General features: G+C 47.4%; 1 protein-coding gene across 2 annotated transcripts; it reads left to right on the top strand.

The window, feature by feature from the left end:
- The first annotated feature begins 394 nt into the window (after positions 1 to 394).
- Positions 395 to 17933, top strand: ASXL1 (ASXL transcriptional regulator 1). 2 transcript variants are annotated; one of them, XM_040608629.1, is made up of 12 exons: positions 395 to 513; positions 5283 to 5365; positions 8224 to 8332; positions 9457 to 9577; positions 9652 to 9749; positions 10090 to 10183; positions 10474 to 10626; positions 11055 to 11218; positions 11311 to 11407; positions 11914 to 12019; positions 12485 to 13100; positions 13820 to 17933. In XM_040608629.1, the coding sequence occupies exons 1-12, from the start codon at positions 454 to 456 to the stop codon at positions 16736 to 16738; spliced, it is 4620 nt and encodes a 1539-aa protein (XP_040464563.1). In that variant the 5' UTR covers positions 395 to 453; the 3' UTR covers positions 16739 to 17933. The 2 variants fall into 2 exon arrangements, with proteins under 2 accessions (XP_040464563.1, XP_040464564.1); XM_040608630.1 differs by lacking the exon at positions 395 to 513 and adding an exon at positions 1032 to 4829.
- The last annotated feature ends 5202 nt before the right edge of the window (positions 17934 to 23135 follow it).

Below are 23135 nucleotides of genomic sequence, written 5' to 3'. Positions count from 1 at the left end.
CGTGGTGCCCGTCGGGAGCTGCGGTCCGGCGGAGGGGGCGGGGCGGGGGCGGTGACGGCGCGTGGCACTACAGCTCCCGGCAGCCCTCGCGGTTTGTTTTCCTTCAAACGAGGCCCAGGTCCGCCGGCCCCGCCCCTCGGCTCGCGGCGCGCGCGCGTCCCGCCGTGTCCCGCCGCGGCCACCGTCGCCGAGCCCCGCCCCCTCCCCCCCCGCTCCCGGCCCTTTGACCCCGTTGTTATGTCGGGCCCGAGTCGCCGCCGCCGCCGCCGCCGCCTCCGCCTCTTCCCCCGCCTCCTCCCGTAGCGCCCGGAGCCGCCCCCGCCCCGCGCCCCGCCCCGCGCGCCCGCGCGTGCCCGCCCCGCCCCCGCCGCCGCCGCCCGCCCGCCGCCCAGCCCGCCCGCCCGCGCGCCTAACGGTCCGCGCCCGCCGCGCCGCCGCCCGCGCGGGAGGAGGATGAAGGAGATGAAGCAGCGGAGGAAGAAGGAGCGCACGTGGGCCGAGGCCGCCCGCCTGGTGAGGGGGGGGGGGTGCCGCCCCGCCGCGGGGGGGCCTGGGCGGGCCCCGGGGAGGGGGCGCGGGGCTCGGCGGGGCCTCCCCCGCCCGGGGGCTGCGCTGGCTCCGGCTCCGGCCCCCCGCGGTGATGGGGCCGCCTGCCGCCGCGGGCGGGGTGAGGCCGGGGGCAGGGCCGGGGGCGCTGCTACCCCCCGCGGTCGGCGCGCTCCGGTGCCCCCTCCCTGGTTGTTTCCCTCCCCCAGCCCGGCGGGGAGGGGAAGCACCCGGCGGGGGGGGCCGGAGCTGCGGGGGCGCTGCGAGCCCAGCCCCGGGGCCGGCCGGGGAATGCGGGGCTCCCCCTGGAGCCGCCGCTGCCTCCCGCCGGGCCGTGGCGGGCCCCGGGCCGGGCTCTCGGCGGTGCCGTCCCGGGCCCTTCGGGGCTTCTGCCCGGGGGTGCCCGGCACGGGCAGGGCTGCGGCCGGGCTCGGGCAGGGGTTCAGGCGCGGGGGAGGCAGCGCAGCCTCGGGGTGGCCCGGCCGCCGTTCGGGGCCGCGCCGCTGTCAAAAGTTTCTGGTTTGATTCCTGAGGCTGCGGGTTTGGGCCCAGCCCCGGCAGAGCCCAGCGCTCCTGCCGTGCCTGCCCGGCTCTCGGTGCCTGCCCACGCCACGGCTGTGCTGAGCCTGGCGTCCGCAGCGCCCAGCAGCCGTTATCTTGTTGCTTTTCTCTTTAGGAGACATAGCTGCGGGTGTACCTTGGTCTTTTTTGTCTTTAAGAATGTATTTTTGGCTTTAAGAACGTGCTTGTTGACGGTTTAAACTTCCAAACCCAGGTCTGCTTTGATGGTGCTTGTGTAGGGCTGTTGGGACGGTGCTGCCGCTCGGCCATCGCAATGGGAGCAGAGTGATTTCCCTCCATGAAGCCTGTGAGCCCTATCTGTCTTGAACCCTGTTTATAGACCAGGAATTATAAAAATAACTTCTCTGTCTTTCAGGTAGCGAGCACAAACCAGTCAGAAGCTTTATTTAAGGGCTGTGTTTGGAGGTGCTTGAGCTTGTTGCCTGCACGGAGTGCTGATGGTCGCTGCTGTCTGCTTTTGCAGCTGGCTGGAAGGAGCTTTGCTGTCTCTGGCTTCTGCCTAGCAGCTGCTCCCTCTCGGTGACACAGATCCGTGCAGGTACAGGAGTGGAGTAAGGGACAATCCGGCTGCCTGCTGTCGGCATGAACGAACCTCTGCAGTTTCCTCCGTGTAGCCCTGTCAGTGGTACTCAGCTTGTGAGGATACGGGTGTACTGGCTGTAGTAGACGTGTAGAAATGGATTTACAGGGTTTGAGGGTGTTTTTTTTCTTTGTTTTTTCTTTTGTGCATGTATTTATTTTGGCTTTGCTGGGCCAGGTTACATTGGAGCACATAAACATTCAGAAGGAGCAGTACGGGTGAGTCCAGCTGAGACTCATGTCTGGTATTGAGGATGTTCAGGATAGCTCTTGGTGCTCCTTCTGAGTAAGATTTGTTTGGCTGTCAGAGTGTTTTCTTACTGCTTGCCAGGAGGAAACCTAATCGGACAAGCATCTATCTTCCAGCAGCTTGCATAATCTTTTGTGTGTAAATTATAATATTTTAGACGCACATGACTTAGCTTGAAAAACTGGAGAAGGGCACGAGCCAGCTGCTGTAGAACTTCACTGCAGGAATCTGGTGCTCTAGTACTTCATCGTGCAGTTCTCAAAGATCCTGGCTCTGTGAGCCAAGCACGTCACTGTGGGTGACAGGGATGCTTTCCTGGTAGGTGACCTCGGGGGCAGAGGCAGTACTGGGTGACCTTGCATTCATTCAGATGTTCTGAGCTCTAACAGGTGGGAAAAAAAAAAACCAAAACGGTATTTATAGGCTGCCTAAAGCAGCACGTGAGACTGCGACTCTGAAGCAGTCTCCTAACACGCATCCTCACCCCGTGTGATGGCAGAGGGATGGATCGCTTCACACAGCTCCTCTCTCCTGTCGTTTGGTCAGAACCTCAGGCATAGGCACTGTGGGTACAGGAGATGTCTAAGCCTCAACAGCATCTTAGAGCCATTGATGAACCAGAAATAGAACAATCTCATACTAGATTATCCACTTAGACCTACAGTTGCGTAGCCGCACTTCCAGCTTGCAGGACTGATTGTAAATCCACTAAAAATAGATCTTTATTTAACTCGTCTTACATGTGCTCCCTGTCAAAATGCTTTTAATTTTCCTTTCTGACACACACTATTGTATTTTGTGTTCCTCTCTATTTGTTTCTGAGAATCATCAGCAAAAGTGCATTTCAGTGTTGCTGCTCCTACAGACCTAATACTACACACATTCCATAAACTAAGCCTTTAAAGATTCGCTTGAACACCCAGAGCCGTAGGACTATTCAACAAGTGCTGTCAGAGCTGGTTGCCCGGTAAACTGATGGGGGGAGTGATGGAAACTTCCATCATTGGGGGCATAGGAACACTTGACTATCAGTATTATAAATAGTGGAGGAGGGGGGGAAAAAAATCTTTTTTGGGGGTAAGAAATAGCTAATGTTGTTCAAGGTGTAGCTCCTGATGGAAGGTTGACGTGGTGCTGGCAGGCTGGAGAGGGCCAGTACAGGAGTCCGGCTTCTGGTGGCTAAAGCTGCAGGACTGCAGGATCTTCTTCTTTCCCCCATTTCTGCCATTAAGCAGCCTGTACACTTAATATAGCTGTTGATTGGAAATTGTTCCCCTGAGTGTAGAATCTTTTATCTTTATGTAAATGCTTGTTGATGCTCAGTTTTAGGCTGTGTATTTCGCTTGCTGTGCGTGTCACTTGAGAGGGAGTTTATAAGCTGTGGAGAATTTCCTTCTATTTCAAAACCGGCATGTTCCATTTTGTGGATCTTGCGCTCAGCCTGGGAGTGATGTGTTTCCCCTTGTCAGCTGTCTCCTCCCTTTGAGTGATGGGGGGTGACAGTTCACGAGGAAGGCATGGAAACGTAACCTATGGAGGTTTTTTGATTAGTGGAGGAAGAAGGGTGAGAGAGCTGTATTGACTGGGAATTAAAACTGTGTACTCCCTCTGAATATGGCTTATCACTTTCTTTGATCTTTTCTTTAAACTCTTTGTGTTTTCATTGTGCTTTATCTCAGTTTACGTAGTTCTCAAATTTCCGTCCCCTTCCAGGTTAGCACCACCGATGCTTATGATCTTCAAGCATCTGAAAAATGCGTGTTGGCTGGATATGATTTAAGAAATTCCTTTTATCACAAAATATAGTTGAAGTGCAGAACTACAGTGACATGGATTGGGTTTTTTTTTTACTTGTGGATGTTAGAGATGGTGTGGAGTTGCAAAAGTTGCACTGCACAACTTTGTCTTTTTTTTTTTTTTTTTTTTTTTTTTTTGCAAATGTCCTGTTCATGCCACTTCAGAAGGCAGACTGGGCTTTGTGCCTTGCCACGGTGCTGCAGTGACTCAGTTCTAGATGTCACTGATATAAATGGGGCATTTGGGTTCCTCCAATGGCTTCTCCCACAAGTCAGACTGAAAGATAGTGTGTTGCTGACTCCTCTAAAGCATGGTGACAAATGAAATCAGGACCGTGCATCATCGTGGCCATTACGTTGGGGGAATTTAGACCACGGTTACGATCAAAAACTTCCCAAGTGAATACCCCTTGCAGCTTTTCTTGAATGTTTCAGGCCATGTCCTGTGCCTGTATCGCAGCCGTTTTGCTCATTCGGACCCAGAGGTCTGTTGAGTTCAGTGTCTTTTGCATTCAGAGAGCAGCGCTGTCTGCTTCAATGGAAGGCGCAGGAGACAGCGTGTTAGGCAGCTGTAGGGTAATCTGCTCCCAAAGAAACATCGTGGCTTACATCTACTGCAGCTTATTTTTGTTCATTGTTTCCTGTTTATGTGGGTAATCATCTTATCCACAGAAATGTCCAGTCCTGGTTTTGAATTCTTGAGTTCTTGCTTCTAGATGTTTTGGAGCAGTAAGTTCCACAGGCGCGCTTTTTTTTTTTTTTTTTTTTTTTTTTTTAATAATAGCCTCTTTAGTTCTTTGCTTGTAAGTGGCAATTCTATTCTTCATGTAATATATGAAAGGATGAGTTGTTACTTATTGTATTGCCTATTTAATATTTGATTTTACTCATTTCTTTCAAAGGCAGGCTATGCAAATCTTTTTAGTGTCTCTAGCCATAACTTTTTTCCACGTCCTTTACTGTTATTGTTGTCCTTTTCTGAATTCTGTCCTTCTCTGACAAGAATTCTGGCTCTTACCCATGGTACCCTTCTTGAGATGGAGCGAAGATGAAATGAATGCAGTAATCCAAGGAAGGTATGCTGTTGAATTATAGAGTTGTACAGTAATACTTGTAGGGGCAGAAAAATACTGGATGCTTTATTGAAAGGTAGGAAGGTGTATGGCAGGGGGAACATGTTACATTGAGGGCTGCTAACCACCGAGCAGTCCTGAAGGCCATACGTGGCAGCAGCTCGGTCTAACCTAAATTGAAGTCTGTGGTAAAGCTTCCACTGGTTTCATGCTATGGGGTCAAGGCCAAATTCGTCTTTTTCTCTCCTTCATGTTTTTATTTCAGTTAATTAGGGACCAGATAAAGGTAAGCCTTTTGCCGTGCTTACCGTGACTCTGAAATTTTTAGTGTGTGTCTTTTGCAGATGAATAAAGTTTTAAGAGGCACATTATTGGATCTGAACCGCAGTTATGGGGCAGTTCTGTTAATGCAGAAGCAAATTCTGTAATGACACATGGTCTTTCTGTCTTTTTCAGGTGCTGGAAAATTACTCTGATGCTCCTATGACCCCAAAACAGATTCTGCAGGTCATAGAGGCTGAAGGACTAAAGGAAATGAGGTTAGTATTGATGATCTTGTCTAAAACATAGTATGGAGCATGGGAGAGACTGCGTATGAAGGCTTGTGTTGCTTCGTGCAGTTCTGCCCCATCTCCAGCCCACTTCTCTTCCTTTTTTTATCTTTCTAGCATTGTAGTTTCAGATGACAGTATAGACATTAGTATACAGGCTGGGGGGAGGGCGGTGTCTGTGACAATACCTGAAAGCTGCTCTTGGATTTTTTGATAATGTACAGAGTCCCCTTCATCCATCTATTGTAAAATAAATGCCTGTTGCAGATCAGACTCCTGCATTGTGTTGTACTTACCACTTGTATGGTTCTCTCATAAGTAGCTCTCAGTAGTTTCTGCTATTGTGACTCTAGTTTGAGAACAGTTTAATTTGGTCTCCTCTGATGCTTCATTTCTAGAGCAGACATTATGTTTTAGGAGACTCGTAAAAGTCTTCATTTTATATTACTATACTAACTTCTGCTCAGATTTTCGAGCACTGTGGTAGCGCTGCTCACACTGTTGCGGCTCTTGACACTGTATGGAGAAGATGCCCATACAGTGGATTTCATATGGAAAAGAACCTGATACAGAGCCTTGGAAACGCTAGGAGTGGGAGGCTGTTTCCCTTGGTTAAATTCCTGTGACAGCAGTAGAAGAGAGATGCAGTGTGTCTTGCAGATCCAAAAGAGTAGGTAACCATGATAGCCCAAATGCCTCAGTTAGTGCTGCATGGCAAAAAAAGCAAGTTTGACTCTGAAAGACAGCAAAAGCAGTCTCTTTTGGCTGCTGCACAGTGGTTGACTGCTTGGGAATCCAGATGTGTGGACTAGTCTTGCTTCCTCCTCACCTTGATTCTGTGGACTCTTTTCTACCATGATGGTGTTTGTGTTTCCTGAACCTGTACTTTGCCCGGCTACAGAAGGTAAACTAAGTCCTGGGACCTAACAACTCAAAATTTTAGCTTGTTTCTGCTCCTTATTTGTGTCTGAAATCAGGAAACAGCTGAGATTGTTTGAATAGTGGAAACCAGTGATGCATACAGAGGTGTCATGTGTAGGAGTTCCATTGTTTGGAAAGGGACGATGCTGGCATGTGTTGCTGCATCGACACTGGAGCTGTTGGAACACCCACGTGCCGCTGGCGATCCTTGCTGAGGAGATCTTCACCGATGTGGATGCAGGCAGTGGTTTCACAGCTCTGAGTCTTAATTCAGACGGGCTTTTAATGAGGACCTTCATATAGCTTTGTTGTAGTCAGTACTCCACACCTTTCTTGCGTCGGTCCTGTTAGTTAAGCAGGTAGTTGAAGATCTGCACGCACAGGCTGTCCTCTGCTGAAGGCAGTAGCAGGTCTCTTTTCACACGTGTAACCTGTCTTGGTGCTCTCCCCATTTTGACAAGTGAACTGTCACAGTATGTTACTAAAGACCAGACTTTGGAGCATGTGTCCAGTTAAATCTCACAGAGTAAAATCGTTCCTTTAAAGGTCGGTGTTTTTCCCTTGGGATGTCTGCTCTTCCTTCCCCAGTCATTAATTCTCTGCTTCAAGAAAGGGCTGTTTTCTTCAGAGTGTAGTTGTTCACAGAATAAAGGCGGTGATCCTGCCTGGCTGAATACGCAGCAGACCTTGCTGGTACTTGTGTAGCAGCCCTTCCTGAAACTCCATTTCCTGGAGGAAATGGCTCAAGGGGCTCGAGATGTTTTTCCCTTTGAATCAGCCCTGAGGCACTGCTCCCTGGTTTGGGGGTCACACTGGTCTGTTGCGGGGGCAGCGTTCCTTATGGGTGGCACTGATGGTCCCGCGTGGCTGACGGGACACTTGGGCCCAGCACCACTGCTGAGTCCTAGCTCCTAGGAGAGTTTCTTAACTGTTTGGGTTTTTTTCTCATTTTTTTTTTCTATTTTTTTTTTCTCTTTTTTTTTTCTCATTTCGAGGAAAACTGCTTATTTTGCCATTCTGAGAAGGCAGTCTGTGGCTGGTTAGCGTGCTTGGAGCGTCTGTTGAACACAGAAGGGAAAACACTGTCTAACAGGACAGAAGGCTGGAATTTTTTTTTCATAGGATCTAAAAGAGTAATTTTTTCTGTTGCCAAGGCTTGTGAAGAAATGTCCAAAAACTAAACGCGTTCAGGGTGGAAACGGAAATTGTTCTAAGTTTTCAATTTGAGAAAGATTTTCTTTGAAATATTTTATCTCAATCCAGTTTTTAGTTTCACTTTCAATAATAATGAAATCAATACCGCTTTAATGTCTCTTCCAGGTAACTTTCTGCCTGTACATGTGTAACTTACTGGAAAACATGAGATTTTGTGGCACAGAAGTTCCACCAGTGTGAGTGTAGGAAGGTTACTTTAACCAGGGAGTTACGTAGGACGTGACAAATTAGCACATCAGACCTTGTCTGTCTGACTTTGCTAGTGCAGTTTTGTCTGTGACATGTGAGGGAAGATGTTCCAGAAACACATATGTGTACAATTTGTGCTGGTTTTGTTTACATCTCTCTACTGCTAAAGAATTCTGGGGTTTTTCTGTAAAATCAATCCAACTCTGAAAGTTTCAAGCAGAGAAAGGGAGGAAACAGGTAAATTTGTTAAGCGTCTAAAACGGACTGAGAGTAACTTTAAAATTGGTGTAACATTTCCTGTTTTCTGCCGGTTGCTTCGCTGTGATGTGTTGAGGTTGATGTACAGGTCAAAAAGGATAACGGTAGTACTGTTCTGACTGAGGTGCCCACCCCGTAAAGTTCATGAGCAGCATCTCAGTTCCCCTCAGCTAAATGATGCCCGTTTAAACAGGTCTTTCGGGCTGTTTTCTTGATAAGGCCGTTCCTTAACACTTAATGTTTTCTTTCTTTTTCTATTTCAGTGGCACTTCTCCCCTAGCATGCCTCAACGCCATGCTCCACTCCAATTCCAGGGGAGGTGATGGACTCTTTTACAAACTGCCCGGACGCATCAGCCTTTTCACACTGAAGGTAAACGCTGAGTTCCTGCTTGCAGCTGAGGGCCGAGGTGCAAGTTCTGCTTGTTACGCATAGCTGAGTGTTAAACTGTCACGGAGCATCATATGAGCTGGATGTGCCGCATGTGAGAGTGTCATGTGAAAGGGTGTCTGGAACTCATTATTTCATTAGAGCTTGTACCTTTCAGCTATATTCAGCCGTATATGATAAATTCCTTTTTAAAAAAAAAACCAAACTATTATTTCTTGAATTTCACAAAGAAGGTAAATCCTCTTATTCCAGTACTTGGTGTCCAACTCAGGTGGCTGCTTATCGAAACAGTTCCATGCTCTCCTTTTCTGCCAGCCTCAAGGGAACACAGCCAACCAATAAATTAAACTGGTCTGAGAGCTTGTAGCTACAAGTAAAATCTTGATAGGAAAATGTGTATTCATTTTTCTAGTTGTTTGTTTTGTGTTCCACTGCATTCTGTGTATATTTAGCATCACCATTTTCCTCAGATCTTGAGATCTTTGTGGAATGTTTTTTATTTTTAGTTTATTGTCCTGCTAATCTTAAATGTTGAAAATGTTTCTGGTCTTAGGCTTTTCTTTTGCATTGTTTTGTACCATTGGGTTCCCTGATAAATGTCAGCATGGTAGACAACAGGTATCTCAGCTATTTCATTTGTTTTTTGGTTTTTTTACCCTGATATCAGAAAATGTTAAATTGTTGTGTTTTGCTGAAAATAGATGGCATTGAAATGGCTTTGATTATACAAATAGCAAATACAACTCTTAAGCTCCCTGTCTTATTATTTGGCTATCCTGATGCTACCTGCTCTTTTGTAGTAAGAATGAGATACTTCTTTTTAATAGAAGCTGCTTGCTTGCAGAAAATTGCAATCAGTTATTATCCTTATGAATTTTGAGTATGTTTGAATTACTCAACTAGGAGGTGTCTATGAAGCGTGCTAATAGTTTATATGACTTCTGTTCCACTGTGAGCCTAAATACACTTTAAAATACCTTTCTGCATCAAGGATTAAAATAGGGAAGATAAAAAAAATAAGCTTAAAAACTATATCCGCTAAACTGTCTGTTCCCAGTGGTTGGGAGGGAGGACCGTAGCCATGCTGGTTCTGTTTGCCCATTTAGAAGGATGCCTTGCAGTGGTCCCGGAATCTGTCTGTGCCAGAAGGGGAGGAGCTGGAGGATACAGCAGACGCAGAAAGCTGTGAGTCCAATGAAGCAAGCACTGTGAGTGGTGATAATGATGGTAAGTGTCTAATGACATTAATCTTAAACTATAGGATCTACTTCTGTGTCTGACTGAGTGCCCATTTCTTTCAGTGTCTCTTGACGACACCTCCTCTAATGCCTCGTGTTCCACTGAATCTCAGAGCAAGGGACCTGCTACTACCAGGGAGAGCTACAGAACCGCCTCCCAGGTAGGAAGAAGTGGGGCTGACGGGAAATGTGAAGCCTCGCAAGGGGAGCTTCCATTACTGTGTGATAGCTGGGTTGGCGTGGCAGGGACTAGTTGTGCACAGGTCCTCAAAGAGTTACAGGGCTGTTTGCTTAGGTGAGGAGTTCGCAGTGTGGGGAGGAGTCAAGTACAGGAAAGTATTTTTGAATTCTCTGCTATTCATACATGTTGACACCTGAAGATTTACCTAGGGGCTAGGTAGTTCTTTGAGGACTGTGCTGCTTAGAAGATTATTTTACCTCTCCATAATGTCTTTGTTCCTTTGGATATTTTCTTTTTGTTTGTTTCTTTCTGGACTGCAGACAACCAAACAAAAGAAGAAGACTGGTGTAATGCTGCCACGTGTTGTCTTAACACCCCTGAAAGTAAATGGGGCACACATGGAGTCTGCCTCAGGTGAGCATTGCTTTTGTTGTGGTGGTTTTCTAATGACATTATTTCTAATAATAATTCAGTAGTCCCTAGTTATCTGTAAGTTTGCCTGAGGACGACTTTAACTCTTGACGAGAATGCATGTGACCACAGAGAACTCTGTATACATTTAACTCCACCAAAATAGTTGGTAGATAGGCAATAGCCTGTAATACTGGATCTCTTATTAGCACGTAATTCTTCTCTGTTAAACCATCTCCAAGTTGGGTTTCTGTTTTTCTTTGTATATTTTTATGGAATCGTTTTGCTTTTAGGCTTCACAGGGAGGCATGCTGATGGGGAGAGCAGCAGCACATCCAGCAGCAGCAGCAGCTCTTTGGCCCTGTGCAAAGCCACCTTGCGCAGTAGGACAGAAATAAACAGGGATCCTCCGCAGCTTCTGAGAGGTATCCGAAAGCCCACAGCTGGTAGGTGTTTCTGGTTAAAGTTGAAAAATAACTGGCCGTAAAAGCAGGCAATGTTGAAGTCCGTGTATATCTGAGAAAAGAACAGCGAGGCTGTCTTCCTTCAGAAGGCATATGATGACCTTGAGGCTCGCAAGCCAGGTCTTCCTCCCTGAATGTTACTGAGGCAGTCGTTTAAAAGTTTGCCTAGTCTGAAGAGCAGCATCAAGAATTGTACATGAATATGACAGAAACGTGGCCTCATATCAAAATTCCAGATGCATGTGTGCTAACTGGTGTTTGAGAGTCTTTCTTCATACTTCAATGCCACAGTCTTTTCTCATATATTTTGCTCCTTTTGCTGTAGTAGTTAGAGATTAAATTCTTGCCTGTAATGCTGAAATACTTTTATATGACAATGATTATTTTATTTGCCTGTCCTTAAACTACAGGGCAAATGAAACGAAACAGGGGTGAAGATATTGACTTTGAAACACCTGGTTCCATTCTTGTCAATACAAACCTGCGAGCTCTGATAAACTCCAGAACCTTTAATGCGCTCCCATCACACTTTCAGCAGCAGCTGCTTTACCTCCTTCCAGAAGTTGATAGACAGGTATGAGGGTGCAGCACTGGAGTGTTTTCACCGCATCGCCTCTTGGTTGCAGAATGGCTGGAGCAAATGTTTTTTTCTGTTTGCCCCGTCAGGTTGGGGCTGACGGGCTGATGCGTCTCAGTGGCAGTGCTCTGAATAATGAATTCTTCACCCACGCTGCGCAGAGCTGGAGAGAACGACTAGCTGATGGTGAGCAGCTTTGCTTTCCTGGGTGGCTGGAGGATCGGTACTCATGGGATATTTTTTGTTTGTTTGTTTTCTTTTCTTTTACAGTTAATGAATGAGAGTTTAGTCCAACTCTGCAGTCTTATCTGACTATGTTGCCCCCAACTTGTCTTCTTTTTTTGTTCTGTTTTCTTTAAAAACCAAAGATGATTTTCCTTTGGTGCCACGGGACTTTCAGAACAAAGTGGTTGAGGTGTAAAGTAATGTCAGGCTTATCTTTCCTTAAATGGTGGCCTCTGTCCGGAAAAACATGATTTTTTTTTTTTTGTCAGACTTGCTTGAGGCTGCGTGACCATTGCCCGTAAGGAGTGGCCGGCAGCATGTAGATCTGTAGTAGGGTGGAGAGCAGGGCGATAACAGAAAGTCTGTCCTTTGTATATAGAGCTGCTGTACTGTTAAAACACAAAAGGTTGCATTTGCAGAATCACTTTTGTTTGGAACTGAATTTCAGTCTCTTGCCTTCCATGTAGGTGAGTTCACCCACGAGATGCAAGTTCGAATTCGGCAGGAGATGGAAAAAGAAAAGAGAGTGGAGCAATGGAAAGAGAAGTTCTTTGAGGACTACTATGGGCAAAAGTGAGAAACTGTACCTCATGTGTCCTGTTCTGTCTGTGTTGATGCAGGTGGCAGGGTGTGTTTCTGCTTGTAGATACCTGAGAAGTTGCAGCATAAACTGCTTGAAAAATACAGGTTTTGGGGTGAAACATTCAGACTGTTGCACCAGGGAAATCCTTGGTGGAACTGGCTGCGTCACAGCAGAATTTTGTAGCCTGTGTATGTTTTTTCCCAAGACAAGTTAATATGACTTGTTTTCCATCAATAATTTTTACATTTTCTTATTTTTCTCATTCCCTGTGATAGTCATGTGGGATAGCAAATGTATAGGTTATCTCATTGCAGACTGACTTAATGAGGTTTTGATGAGTCTCTGCTTTGTGATGCGTTACTATGTATAGTTGTGTGCAGTACAACTATAAAAGATTAAATGCTTAAATTGGGATGGGCTGTAGCTTTTAGCTGGTTTTTGTGTTTGCCTTGTAGGTTGGGCTTGACCCAAGAAGAATCCCAGGAGCAGAATTTGGTGCAAGAAGATGCCGAGAACAGGACAGGACTGTCTGTTAAAGGAGAAGCAAGACTGCCGCGCGGTCCGTCTACACGGCAGAGAGATGGGCACTTCAAGAAACGCTCTCGGGCTGACCTGAGATGCAGAGCCAGGAGGAGCCTGTACAAATTGCGTGAACCTGAGCAAATGGAGGCTTCCAAAGAGACTGCTTCTGTAGGACCAGATTCCTCTCTTCATAAAGAGACAAAGCCTGAAACAGACCTGAAGAAAGATGACCTGACGAGCCCTTCGGCTGCAGTACTGAAGCCAGAGAGTTCAGAATTGCACCTCTCTCCAGAGACTTCCAAATCACACAGTAAATCGGAGGATCTGTCACTGGCAGCTGCAAACAGAATTCCCAGTTTGCCCCCAGAGTACTCTGCTCGGGAGTCCAAGGACCAGAAGAGGAAATGCTTTGAGGAGGCTGCCTCTGCATCCTTCCCCGAAAAGAAGCCCCGGCTTGAAGATCGTCAGTCCTTTCGTAACACAATTGAAAGTGTTCACCCAGAAAAGCCACAGCCTACTAAAGAGGAGCCAAAAGTCCCACCCATCCGGGTAGGAAAGAGAATTGTAGCTGCTTGGTATCTCAGGGCTGTCACGCTCAGTAGCATCAAAACATTATTAAAATGTCAAGTGTTGTCATCTTAAGTGAAGAAGTGGAAGGGTTTCATGGGTAGAGCTGGCTAAGTAACTCTGAATACCATGGTTTACTATCTTATTTAGACAGGCAAAGAATGGAAAATCATGGCAAGGTTTTTGCACAAGAGCACAGGGTAACCTTGACTTACTCCGTTAGTTTGCATTTCTGTCGATACAGGAACGACTTTTCCTGAAACTAGCTGACTTGCAAAAGAGACCTTGAGATTCTGCTCTTCATCCTGTGTAATTTCTCAGTTCCTTTCCTTTTGGGCAGAATCTTGGTGTTCCTTCTGGCTTTTCCCATTTTGACTAGAGGCATCCATCTTAGCTTCAGGGCAGTCATCCCGATATAAAGGAGACCATTTTGATTTCTGAAGATCTGTATGTAAATCACTTATTTCGTATTTGTCTGCAGCCTCTGGTAAAACAACGTTAATATTTACTGAGCTTTCATGTATCACATGACAGAGCACATAAGCAGAGGTTACAGGGAGCTTGCTACTTCTCTGCCAAAATTAGGTTTTTAAGTTGGAATTTTAAATTTTCGTTGAATTCTTATGGTAAGAATTGTGATGAACGGATGCTAATGAAGTGCATTTCACTGTCTGAAGTAATTGCTTTTCCCTTTCTTTCAGATTCAACTTTCACGTATTAAACCACCCTGGGTGGTTAAAGGTCAGCCCACTTACCAGATATGCCCCAGGATCATCCCCAACACGGAGCCCTCCAGCCGGGGCAGGACTGGGGCCAGAACACTCGCAGACATTAAGGCCCGTGCTTTGCAAGCCCGAGCCCAGCGAGAAGCTGCTACAGCCGCCATTGGAGGTGGGGGTGGCCCAGGTGGAGGGAGAAGCACTGATGAAGGAGGTGGTGGAGGAGAATCCAGCAGCCATACAGAGCACCGGAGATCAAAGAGAACTCATGGAAAGCGTTCGTCAGATCTACAGCGAGCACAATTACTGTCGTCTCTCCATCTGAATGGAGAAAAGGCTCACTCCGAGGTGGCTTCTCAGGAGGCTGACAGGAATTCCTTCCTCTCTTCGAGACAAGAGCCCTCTTCTTCAAAGAGCGAGGGAAGTGGTGTTCTGGAACGCACTGCAGGCACTAGCTCAGGGGAAGCTCAGCCTGGTGATCGTTCACCTAGAAGGCAGTTCTGTGATGCTTTGACTGGGTCGTCCTTAGACAACACGACTCCTGAGAGGCAGGAGGAGAGCCCTGAGCAGCTCCTCTGTGACCTAAGGACCGAAACCCCATCTTGTGTTGCGTCACAGGAGAGGCAAAGTACAAAGCTGAGATGTGTGGGTCCTCCAGTAAACGGTCTGTTGTGTTCTCAGGTGCAGGGAGCTGCGCTCAGTCCTACGGAAGATGGGGTTGTGTCGGAACTCAAAGGTGTTGGTGCTTCCACTGTACAGCTGGATTATCATTCTGATGTAAAGGAAAGTTCCTCCAGTTGTCCTGCTCTTCTGCCAGAATTGTCATTGGGAGGTAAAGAATGCCATGAGCCAGAAATGGTGTCTAGATTTAGATTTAATGGCTCCGAAACATGTGTGGCTGATAGTGATAACTCCAAAACAGTGACTGCTGGAGTGGAGAAAGCCGTCCCGGTGCTGTGCAACTTTGCACACTTGCAGGCAGAGAAAGAGTGTGATGGCAAACTAAGCAATGAAGAACAAAATGCAGAGTCTCTGGTGAAACCTTCTTTACACGATGACTTTATTTCTCAGAAAAGGATAGATACCTCTGAAAAACTTCGGCAGCTGAGGGAGAGGTGCCCCAGAACAGAACCAGAAAATGCACGTCAGCCACTGAGAGAGACCCAAGAGTTCAAGACAAATGGAGATGATGAAATACAGAGTACACACAGTGAAACAACAGATACTGCTTCAGATTTTGAAGGTGACGTACCTGATGAGAATGTGGAGATGGATGTATGTTTCAGAAATGCCGGCTGTAGGGAAGTGGCTGGGAAAGACTCCTCCTGTCACAGCAGCACTGAGAGATGCAATAGGATTAGAACAACATCGTCTGTGGAAACAGATAGTCTGGCCTATGTTGTGGACTTCCCTGCAGCTGCAGCGGTGAGCGGTGCACCCCCATCTCAGAGATGGGGACCACATGCATCGTTGCCCCAGAAAGCTGAGCAGCCGACAGGTTCTGCTCGGCCCGTATCCTCTATTGAAACCAACAACCCTCTGGTGATGCAGCTGCTTAAGGGGAACCTGCCACTGGAAGAAGTTCTCCCAGTATCTCATGCCAACATCAAGGTGGAAATTATGCAGCCACCACTGGACAAGCAGTCAGAAAGCCTCTCTCTGCAAGTGGAGAGAGGTAGCAGTTGCTATTTTGGCAAAGAGTCTTCTGCAGATGTAGGAATAAAGGGGAGTGCCCTAAGCAGGAGTGATGACTTCCACTCAATGAGGTCTTCCATAGATCCCCAGGAAAATAAGTGCGGATCAGGAGCAGCGTTGCCTAGAGCAGCAGATGCGGAGGATCAGTCTATTCCAGAAAAGCATTCCAAAGTTGGCTCGACTTTAAGCTGCCGAGACCAAGTGGCAAATGTGGGAAGTGCCTCTCAAAAGCCTGAAGATACGGGCCCTCAGGAAAGAACTTTTCCTTCCTGTAGCTTTGAGGAGCAAAAGGAGTTGCCCAAGGTCCATCGGGTGCCACAGCACAACCCATTGGCAAGTGTCGTCACAAATAAAAGTCCAGAGAAGCTGAACGCCTCTACGGAGCCTCGGTTTTTATCTCCATCTGTAACTTCTCTCAGTCCGAGTCAGACGGGAGGTGTGTCAGTCAATAAAAATTATGTTGGAGTTCAAGGCAAAAAACTCTTTGGTTCCGGTTTTCCTTGCAAACCCAGTGTTAGACTGCATCACTCCAGAGCTTTGGATCAAGTTTCAGCCATGGGAACCTTGTCTCCCAGCAAACAGATTCCTGTAGACAAGAGCTGTGCATCGGGAGAAGGAATCCCAGCTGTGAGGGAAGAATGGACACCAAAGCAGCACACCAATGGCCTGGGAGGAATAAAAAATGAGAATGTGTTGGCATGTGGCAGCCCAGCCAAGAGGAACACAGAGAACCGGAAGGATGCAATGCAAAACCCCACGGAGCTGACTGAGCATTTGCAAAGTGTTCCACTGGTTATGGACTTGCCATTTTTTAAGTTTTCAAGGGAACCAGGGAAAGGACACAATCACCCTTTGGAGCCTTCTTCCATACCTTCTCAGCTCAATATCAAGCAAGCGTTTTATGGGAAGCTTTCTAAGCTGCAGCTTAATTCCACCAGCTTTAATTATTCATCCAACACTCCAGCTTTTCCCAGAAGTCTTGCTGGAAGCATGATGCAGCTAACCCACAAAGCGAACTTTGCTGCAAACCATAATACGTCCCTTTCTGTGCAGATGTTTGCTGATAGCAGCAGTGTTGACGAGATACCGTTCAAGTGCTCGTGCAGCCTTAAAGCCATGATCATGTGTAAAGGCTGTGGGGCATTTTGTCATGATGACTGTATAGGACCCTCTAAGCTTTGTGTATTGTGCCTTGTGGTGAGATAATAAATTATGGCCATGGGACAAATTGTATATTCAGTGTGTGTATTTTGATAACGACTGATCCTAAAACCTGTACACAAAATACTATTCTGTTTATAGTAGAAATGCTATTACACTTTGTTTTGGTGAGGAAAGTTGACTTGCCTTCCCACTAAAACCTACAGTGCAAAACCCTTTCTTGCTCACGGTTACACTCCAATCTCGGTGGGCTGCGCCCCGCTGGAGCAATCCTTCTGCTTCGTGCTATTGTGGAAATCCTGATTGTGCTTTGATACACGTGCTGAGGCTAACACCTGAGCGAGAGGCAGTTTGCTGTGGCAATCCGTGGACCCTCTTGTCGAGGAAATCTACATCCAAAGGAACTGGAACAGGGTGTTTTCTATTTCAGGGCTGCGCTAGGTGAGGCCCTACAGTCTTCCACTCTCCCTTTCTGCCATCTCCATTCTCGGTTTGCATGGGAAGTGCTGCTGCACAGTGAGCGTAAGCAAAGAGCTTGCTCTGCCGTGACGGTTCTGTACGGTTTTTGGATGCTCCAGCAGAACGTGGTGCCCAGTGACGCATGCTGCGGGTGGCTGTGGAGCCGTATACAGCGAACCATATACTGGATGGAGCCAACTCGGAGGATGCAAGAAGAGGAAAAGAAATAAAATAAAAAAGAAGTGGCAGGTGCCAATCCGATGCCTTCTGCTGGTCTGCAGGAAAATGTGTGGCCTGGGGAACTGTGTGCCTGGCTGAACTCTTGGACCAGCCGATGTGACTGCCTCTTTTGGCTGACTTCCACAAACTTGTGTGAAACGTTGGAGGTTCCTAGAAGCTCGTTTATGTGGCCTGCAGTCTCTGCATTGCAGCCCTGCAATGAGGACTTGAACACGACAGCATCTGACCACTTGCAAGCGTCTAGCTGTGCATCTGTGTGATGATCATCCTAACATTTAAAGCAGTGTTTTTTTCTTCTTTTTTTTTAATATATTTTCATTTTTGGATGTATAAAGTGAATTATTTGGCTCCTGTAAGTATCCTCTATGCATCTGTTTGATCATGTATTTATATGTTGTACACAGTACTGGCCAACTCTGTAAATGGATGTAATGTACATAGAACATAAAGGGTTCTTTTTTTTTCTTTTTTTTTTTTCCCCTTGGATTTTCAGGCTCTACAGCAGTATTGCATTAAAGTGGTTGTTAGTTATTAATCTGCATCTGTAGTCAGAGCCACTGTATTCTGTCTTGGCTGACGTGAGGCTCAACATGCAAAGGTGTGTCTCGGTTCTGACAGCCTCCCTCTGCCTGGGCGTCCATGCCACGTTGTGCAGGTGACTGGTGTGCAGACTCAAGGATGACCTGGTGGGATTTGCCGAGTCGAGTGCGCTTCACTGGTCACTCCTCCAAGCTGCCGGCAGTTGTTGCTGTAACTGATCTCCTGGAGCATGGCTGTAGCTGCATTGCAAGAAGGTGAACATCCTTGTGCATCCATAGATTGAGAGCAAAACTGACTTTCTGCCTCTTTGGAGCAATTGCTAATCGAGTGAATTGCTTCACTGGGGGGAGAAGTCAGCTCTCTTGTTTAAGCAGGCAGTAGCAAGAATTGTAGGGGGTTTATTTTAATTTTTTTTCTTCTTGTCCCTTTTCTAGCTCTGTCCTACCTCCCTTGACCGTGCACTTTTTTTTCTGTCTCTCTTTTTTTTTTTTTTGTCTTTTTTTTTTTTTTACATGCAAGTCCCTATTTGAGATGCAAGCCTGAGGGATGCAACAAGTTTAGTCTGTGAAATGGTTTATCCTTAGTGCATCTGACAGCCTCGTGTTGTGGGGACGTGGGAGGGAGACCAACACGCCTGCCCGCACCCTGGGGTGAACAGGACGGTGGTGGTGGAGGTGGAGCGGAGGTGTGAAACCTGCTTACCAAAGATAGGGAGTGGAGCTGGGGGTCTGGCTCTGCCTCCTTTGGGGCCACTGTAGTGTGCAGATTGAACTGGTCTGGTTTGCAGAGCCCTCGGGGGGGTCTGCTCATGTATGTCCCTTGTGGTATTGGAAAAATAAACACTCTGTAAAACCTGCATTTGTGGTTTCAATCCTCTTTTTCTGAAATCATCCTCTGTGCTCTCCAAGGCAATATTGCTTTTCCTCTCGTGTTTTTTAACTGGGAGCGTTCCAGAGCTCTGCTCAGATGATGAAGGCGGTGGGGGTGGGCTGCGTTGCTGTCTTGGCTTCATTAAATCGTGTTTTATGCACTTACAGATAACTGAAGACAGTGCACCTACTGCAGATGCGGTGTGGCTCTTGGGACTTGGATACCCTGGAGCCTCCAAAAGCAGCAGCGTGGCTGCGGGAGCGATGGCTGCGACTGCATGAGCCCCCCGGTAACGGGGTTGCCTGCCCAGCTGGGGTGATGCCCATGGGCACCGTGAGCAGCCCCGGTGCTGCCAGGCAGGTCTTGCTGCTGCTCGTATGTGCCGTTACGTTGCTGTCATAATTGCTCGATAAACAGATCTGAAATTGTTTTCTAAAGAGCGTGACAGCGTGATACCAGTTACACTGTTTATTGAAACTGCCTGTAAACGGAACGTCGCTGATCCACCCTTCCTCTCTTCTAGGTAAGAAAAGAACGGGAGTTAAGTTTTGTGTTGGGGTTCTGGTCTCGTCACGGCGTGAATCTCCCACCAGGCAGACGGTAGATGATTCCATGAACTGAGAAGCAGGGCTGGGGGGCTGAGATCTGCGCGGGGCCGTAACATCGACCTTTCCTGCTGGCGTAGTGCTGTGGCACAGCAGCGCCGGTGCCCTGTTCTCCCAGTTCCTCCATGTCCTGGTGCTGGCACGTTGGTGGCCACAAAGGCAGCAGCAGCGAAGCCTCCTGGCTGCTTGGGTCTGCTCGCTTTACAAGTGACGGTGACAAGGAAAAGGGGGCCGAGCCCAGCATCGCTGCGTTGGCGCCAAGGGAGCTCTGTCCCAAGCCTTGAGGAGGTTTATGGTTTAAACTCTGCCTCGCTCCAGCCAACCTCGGTGTCTCCGCATGCTGTGGCATGTGCCACGGGTCTGTGCCAGCACAAGAGCCATGGCCAGGGCAGTGGCTGGTCCTCCAGCACTGGTTTTTTTTCAGGAGAAAAAAGGCTTTTGTGGTTTTTGGTAGTTCCTTGATATTCTCCTGACTCTGGCAGCCTGTCTGCAGACACAGGTGTGGTTAAACATACACCATTAATCTAAATAAGCTAAAAGTAAGGAATGCAAAAAGTAAGAGTTGTTACTTAAGTAAGCTTTAAAACTAAATAGTCAATAATTATCTATTTTATTGGTCTGGTAGGTGATGTCAGGATTAGTTACAGGGGAGCTTCGAGGTCTCAAGAGTAAAACCCTATTAATGTTGGAATTTCACACAGAGCAAATGTAAATTGGTGGTTTTTTTCTCTGTGGTATTTCTCTGCTAAATAGTAGATTTTCTCTCACAGACCGTCTGCTGTTGGGGTCCAGCTCTGCCGTGCGCTGGAACATCCTGGCTCCGCGGTGGAGCTGGCTGCGGACAGAGGGGACTGTCCGAATCAGCCAAGACGCCGCTGCCCACGGCGCTGCAGAAGCAGCAGCAGGTATTGCCAAAGGTGCTGGAAGCTGGTTTGCACGCTGGTGTGACGGAGCACAGCTAATCCCCACGGCTTGCAGCCATCTCCCTTGCTCCATTTGAAACCTAGGAGCAGAGCTTATCCAGAGGCTTACAGTTACTAAACCTGTGCTGGGGCAGAGGAGAGACGCTTTACCTGTGTGCTATAAACCCCTCGCGTTAGCTCTGTGTACACGCATCCGTTAACGAATTACTATGGAAGGGCCATTGGGCTGTGCTGTCCGGGTGAGTACACACAAGCTCGAACGCTCAGGTGGGTCCTGGCCCATCGCTCAGGGCTGCAGCCGCCCTGGGGAAGGTGCAGGTCGCGCCGCAGCCCAGGCGCAGGTGGAAAGGCAGTTTCCACCAAAGCTGCAAACCGACTTGACTGCTCTGTCCTGGCCCCTCCTGTCAGCCAGCTGCTGCTGCACATCAGGAGAGTTTTATCTACACAGTGCTTTGAGATAAACGTTTTATGGATGCAAAGGTTTATTATATTTAGTGAATAAAGCTGGTAACGAAAAATCAGTACTTTCCATGAGGGAGAGGGAAAACTTTCCACAAACTTCAATGAAAACTCCATTATTATTTTTTTTTCCACAAAAAACAGACACTTCACAAAATTAATTTTTCAAAATATAAGTTAAGCATAAAATTTGTGACTAGCCCCACTTGTGAGTGCTAACGCTGCTCTCTATGGTACCCGCGGCTGTCTGTTAAGGAATGGAAAGCACAGCTTATGTCAAAATTCTTGAAATAATTTTTTTTTTTCCCTTTTAACACCTAAATTTAGATCCCACTTTGGTGCCCAATGGCACTGACCTCTCGCACAGCGCGTAGGCTGGGGCTGGGGAGCAATGCAGGCTGGCGGTGGGACGAGGGGCAGCGGCTGGAGAGCGCCTGGTGCCAGCAGCGCCCAGCGGTGCGACAGTGGAGGAGAAAGCCCTTTTTGTTATACAGTGTTTATTAAGTAGATTCAGTCTTATATATGATATACAGATTCAAAAGAAAAAAAAAAAAAGGATTCCACATACTTATGAAATCAGTGCATTTAGCAAGTAATACCATGGAGATAACAGCTTGATTAACAGCTCATTGGTCTTTGTTAAGTGAGGGGAACAGGGAGTTGGCCTGTGCTAATCATTCCACAAACAGAACAGAATTAAGTTGCATCACATATATAATAGACACACATTCTAAGAATTAAAATATTAAGCCACATTTACTGGAAAAATCCACAGTATATAACACAAATAACTCTTATCAAGCTCGTTGAGGAGGAAGTGCTCATCTGCTTAAGAGCCACGTTAAGTTGCATAGGTGCCTATCTGCAAAAATATCATTTCAAAATGAATCAATTAAGCAATAAAGTGTCACCTTAAAAGCTGGATTAAGTGCCATATGCTTTCTATCTGAACCCTCGGGAAAGCACCGACTTCCCAAAGAGCCGTCTTCTGCTCCATCGCGGAGCCCCCCACCCCCCGAGGGAACCCGCTCCCACCCTCCATCTGAAACCAGCGGGTGGCCTGGGTGGTTTCACCAGGTTTGGTAAAGGATGTTTCCAGTTACGCTGCTGAGTGGCTCCCCGCCCCCCCCCCCCCGTCCGGCTTCCTCACAAGCCCCCTTGGCTCGAGTGCTCTTCCGCGGCGTTTGAACCCTACGCTGAGCTCGGCAGCTTCCACCCTCCTGCCTCGGTGGGAGGAGGAAGATGGTGGAACAGCAGCACAGTACGACTCTGCCTGTTCGACTTCTGGCTTCGGTTAACTGAGCGCCAGATCAGCTCTCGATCTGAACTGCAGCCAGTCCATAAATCGACTACTGGAAAAAAAAAATACAATAGCTTGTGCAAAACCCAAAATTGCTTACAGGGCATTTCAATTTTGTGGGGTCTTCCTTAGGGTAGGTGCGTGTGTCAGTGGGTGAGTGAAGCTGTGGCTTGGTTAAGCAGACGAACTGGGTGAGGTGCATCTTCCTCTTCAACAGCAGGTCTTGCAGAACACACAGGGGCCGGGAGTTCTGTACATGTAAACAGTACACTTTCACTGAGTCCAAAATTAGGAGCAAAAATACAAAGGTTCACATTGGTCTTAGGTAGATACAGGCGAAGAACTGAGCTGTACAGCTCCGAAACAACCAAACAAAAGTTTCTAAAGCACCACTAAATTATATAAAAATCAGACCATGGACGGATTGTAGTTGGTATTCTGGTGAAATACTATGCTACCTTGTAAAAAGTTTTACAAAAAATTACAAATCAAAAGTATATTAACCCTCTGAGTTCAAAGCAGCATTTTTTTTCATGAACTGGTACTAAATCCGACGGCCACTCGTGGGAGGGAAATGGCCCTTTGGATCGGGGAGGTACAAGTTACGTCTGCTCACAATCCCGGGAACGCTCTCCCATGTAGAAACACCGTCATGGGAACTGCACATCCAGGGCAGGATGGTTGTGTTTAAAATAAAATAAAATTAAATTTAAAAAAAAAAATAATCTATTTTCTCGACCAGTGATTAGCTTTTCTTAAACAAAACCAAGAACATCCAGACCATTTGCTAACCCAGCATTCTCCTTCCACCTCTCAGAATATCTGGTAAGCCGGTGTATTCTGCTCCTGCTCATTCCTTCTCGTTGAGAACCCGGACTAGCGATTCCTGACCCCGTCCTGCCTAGTGAGAGCGCAGGAATGTGGCTGTGAAACAGTCCTGGAGCACAGAAGAGCCGCCACTGAGCATGGATCAGCTGAAGAGCACTGAGATGTCTGTGGAGCTCGCTCCAAAGAAACTATAAAGCTGCGGCTCACCAAAAAAAAAA

The sequence above is a fragment of the Falco naumanni genome, chromosome 10 (assembly GCF_017639655.2).
Source record: "Falco naumanni isolate bFalNau1 chromosome 10, bFalNau1.pat, whole genome shotgun sequence".
Classification (NCBI taxonomy): Eukaryota; Metazoa; Chordata; class Aves; order Falconiformes; family Falconidae; genus Falco; species Falco naumanni.
This window is presented reverse-complemented; position numbering and strand designations above follow the sequence as displayed.